The sequence below is a fragment of the Octodon degus genome, unplaced genomic scaffold, assembly GCF_000260255.1.
Source record: "Octodon degus isolate 3935 unplaced genomic scaffold, OctDeg1.0 scaffold00164, whole genome shotgun sequence".
NCBI classification, from domain to species: Eukaryota; Metazoa; Chordata; class Mammalia; order Rodentia; family Octodontidae; genus Octodon; species Octodon degus.
Genome location: NW_004524740.1, coordinates 1,986,291 through 1,990,272, shown reverse-complemented (window position 1 = coordinate 1,990,272; position 3,982 = coordinate 1,986,291). Strand labels below are relative to the sequence as shown.

General features: G+C 47.9%; 1 protein-coding gene across 4 annotated transcripts in view; it reads right to left on the bottom strand.

Moving 5' to 3' along the window:
- Positions 1–1,024: 1,024 nt before the first annotated feature.
- Acaca (acetyl-CoA carboxylase alpha) overlaps positions 1,025–3,982 on the bottom strand; it is a 292,108-nt gene continuing 289,150 nt past the window's right edge. For all 4 annotated transcript variants that reach the window (XM_004643003.2, XM_023703133.1, XM_023703135.1 and 1 more), the window contains one exon: positions 1,025–3,370. In XM_004643003.2, the coding sequence (XP_004643060.1) occupies positions 3,247–3,370 (124 nt within the window). In that variant the 3' untranslated portion in view covers positions 1,025–3,246. The remainder of the gene's footprint in view (positions 3,371–3,982) is intronic.

The following is a 3,982-nucleotide window of genomic DNA, read 5'->3' as shown; positions in this document are numbered from 1 at the left end:
TCATTTTCACAGCACTGGAAATTGAACCCAGGGCCTTTGCACTGAACCACAGCCACCCCCACACCCACTTAAGAGACAAGGTCTGGCTAAGTCACTCAGCTGCCATCTTGCATCCAGATCCTGGAATGCAATGGCTTACCTCCCAGCTCGGCATCTCTCTCCCAGCACCAGCCTTGCACACAGAAAGGAGCACAAGGATGATTTCCTTAGGTGGTCGCTAAGTTTTTTGCAGTCATCAGTGTTACTGTGTTTTAGCAAGGGAATGAGGAGTGGCCCAGGACTGGATCACAGAGCCGCTGAATTCAGCCTTTTCCTTATTACCAGTGGGGTTTTTACATTTTTTGCTCACTAACATGATTGGTGGCTGGGGATGGTGGCACATGCCTATAATCCTATCACTCAGTAGAATAAAAAACGAGGATTCCCTCAATTCTGAGGTGAGCCTGGGCTACACAGTGAGTTCAAGGCCAGCCTGAATGACATAGCAGGACTTGTCTCAAAAAACAAAAGAAAATTTGAGGTTTTTCCCTTAAATCTCTAACAAGGGCCAGGTAGCCCCAGAGTTCATCAGAAGGCTCTCAACTTCTTGCCTGTGGCGAAGGGGACTTCTCAGAAAGATAGCAAGCACAGGACTCCAAAGACTGGTTGGCTTTTCTCAGGGATGAGGGGGTCCTGGCCCAGTTATCACCACTAAGAATAGTTCCTTCTTACCTGTGACCTTTCTTGTTCCTGCTCTAAAACTCTTCTCTTCATAGGGCACACCCTACCAGGTGCCTACCCAGCAGATACACTTTTCTGTGGAAACAACAAAAACTGAAGTAACTGAGGTGTGCCCATGGGGGTGGCAGATTACTGGTAGCCTTGAGGAATTTTACCTCAATTCAGCCGATGGACAGGGCAACCAAGGCCAGCTTTCTATAGTTTCTCTGTCCTTTTTTATTCAGAGTTCAAGAGACTGAGCCCCTGCTGAATGTGGAACAAGGGAAAGTATGGGTGGGCAAGGGTTAAAATGACAAACTGTAGCTCTTCTACAAATGTGGTGGTTTATTTCAACAAAATGTGAAAAGAGTACATTTGACTGAAGCTCCGTGCTCATTGGAGTATGTGTCCATCAAATTCTCACTTGGACGACTGAAGGCTGCTTTGTGAACAAAGTGGACAGATAACATGGCAATCTCAGTTCAAATACATCACTCACTCTCCTCCTTCCTGCCTCAGTAACCTCGCAAGTGTAATGGGCTGTGGGAAGATCAGGCTACTCACATTGTGTGGCTCATGTGACTTCTCCATATGAAAAATACCTGTCCTGCGGACGGGGGCATAGGCACTACAGGGTTCTAGAGAGGGAACTGGTTTAGTGTGTCATAACTTGGCAAGGAAGGGAGAGCTAAATGAGCTTAACCCACCCGACCCTGAAGAAAGGCCAGGTCTCCTGGTAGTAAATGATTTTGTATTATCTGGGGTGTGTGTGTGTGTGTGTGTGTGTGAGAGAGAGAGAGAGAGAGAGAGAGAGAGAGAGAGAGAGAGATTGATTGATTTGATTTATTGCAGAAAAGTGTGAAGGAATAATCTGGCCAGAGACAGTCCAACTCTTATCTAGTTGGTAAGCAAATAACTAGCAGCAGAGGACGTTTCTTCCTTGACTGAGATTTCTCCACCTTCCTCTGCCCTTCTGTGAAGGTGCCAAGTGCCTGCACTTTGCACCAGGGAGGCCGGAGGCCCTGACTCCTGGGGTGATTAGTGTGAATCTAGCTTCAGAGTGTCCACCTGTGACCCAGAACTGCTTGCTGAGAAGTCCCACCACTCACTCCATCTAGACAAGTGCTTTGAAAGAAGGGAAGGTGAAGCTCTCTCCTTACATGAACCACAGAGTTAAGGCTCAGAACCGTTCATATCCTGTTTCCACAGCATCTCCTGATCTCCTCCTTGGGCATCACTGACAAACACAATTAGCTGCAAGGTAGGAATGGGATGCCACACCAGCCCTCATCACCTGCTGCTCCTGCTTTAGGAATATCAACTGGGAAAATGAGTAGGCTCTTTTCTTGGATAACCTTGTTGAAAATAAGCATCTCCACAACTCCTAAGGAGGCCGCTGGTGCTGGCCACGCAGGGACCAGAAAGCCTGGAAGACAGCAGCACCATAACTGGGTTGAAGGGTTTTAAGGTCGTGGGATTCTGTGTTCCCCAGAAGCCTTGGCACACCTCGAAGGCCTATTCCTGGTGCTAAGAACACAACTGTCACCAGGTTCCTTTCAGTGGTTATGGGGAGAGGCCATCGTTTACACGCAGGGGTGAGGCAGGGCCCAGAGGTCAGGGGTGGCAACTGCCAGGAGAGCTGCCCTAGATTCAGAGACGGGCACCTCTAGGCCCTTTGAGACTCTCTCTCTTGTAACTGTCAGTGTGCCAGGCTTCTACGTGACCACAGCACTCCAGGTCCTAAGTCACTTCTGCACCTTGGCTTGTTCCCCTGAGGGGAGATAGAGCAGTTCCCTCTGGCTGCTTCTCTGTCACCTCAGCCTGTGGCACTGCCAGTTGTCCCATGCACTGGCCCTTGTGGCTCCTGGGTATCTCAGTCAAGCAGTGGCAAGCTGGGTGGTGGTAGGTCAACTACTATTCCTGTGCACTGTGAGAAGTTAACTCAAGGTTAAGGCCTCTAAATCCAAAATAACTTGGCCTATTTTCTTTCTGCTTTCTGGACCAATGTTTCCCCCATCTCTGAATTTCCATGGAACCTGTAGATTTCATGCTGTCGTCTTTCTTTATGAACACATACCTTAGTGTAATCAAACAAGGATTCTTCTTCACTTACTGTATGCCAGGATGAATGTGAGCTAAAGAGTGTTGGACTTGAGGTTTCCTCTGTGCCTCAGCCCCAGCCCTCCTCTGCTGCCTGTGGCTGCGGCTCATGGGGCAGGGGTCAGGATAGGAGGGGCAGCCCTGCTTTTGTGCAGTAAGACCTCATGGTACTTGCCTGTACCTTTCATTGCCTTCTTAGTCCTGTGCAGGGAGGAAGGACTGTCGAGACAGTAGGGGTAATAAATACTGAAGGGTTGTGTGACTGGGGCTTTGTGATCCTATATCCCAGGAAGTCATGCATAACCTGAAACACTGAGAAGAAGCAAATGCCACTTTGACTCCAGTGCTGGCTCTCCTGTGCCTTCTCATTACAGTGGCTTCAAGTCATAAGAGGCAGCTCTAGCCCTTTACTCCAGAGACAGGGCACAGATGGGCAGGAAGCTCTTCCTACGTGGAAGGGGAATCCATCGTGGAGAGGATCTGTACAACTTCTGCTCGCTGAGTCGGGGAGATATGCTGGGTCATGTGGACGATAGAATCCATGGCAACTTCTGGATTGGCCTGCACCAAGCTGGAGAGGAAGATTGGGAATGGTGAAGAAGAGAAGCAGCACAAGCATCTAGTCTGGGGCAGCTTAAGAACCAGACAGTAAACATGCTAACACTGCAGACACTGTTGTCACTGCCTCACCTCTCATATTTTTTGCACTCAAAATGTAGCCAGCAGTTGAGATAATATAAAAGGAACCATAGAACATTTTGCTGTCAGAAAGAAAGTAGAACAAAGCATCACAAAGACAAGAGGGCCGCTGACAGTGCAGCCTGCACGAAAAGGATGCTCCTTTGCTACACTGGTATCGTAATAATAAGTATAGTAATTATAAATGAGTGAAACAAATAGAAATTCACCAGTTCTCACCAGTAATGCATGCACATGTGTACATAGGTATGTAATGAACCAGGGGATAGACTTTTGCTTATAGAATCTGAGTGGTGCTTGACAACTAGAGAGGTGAGGTAGAGTGCAAAGTTACCATTTTGCAATCTCACTGTCAAAAGCAGGTACAGGCAAGAATCATCAGTGGATGTTAAATCTAAGAAAAAAATTTGGCCGAGGAGATAGCTCAGTAGAATAAACACTTGCCTGGCAAGCAAAAGGTCCTGAGTTTAATCCCTGGTACCAC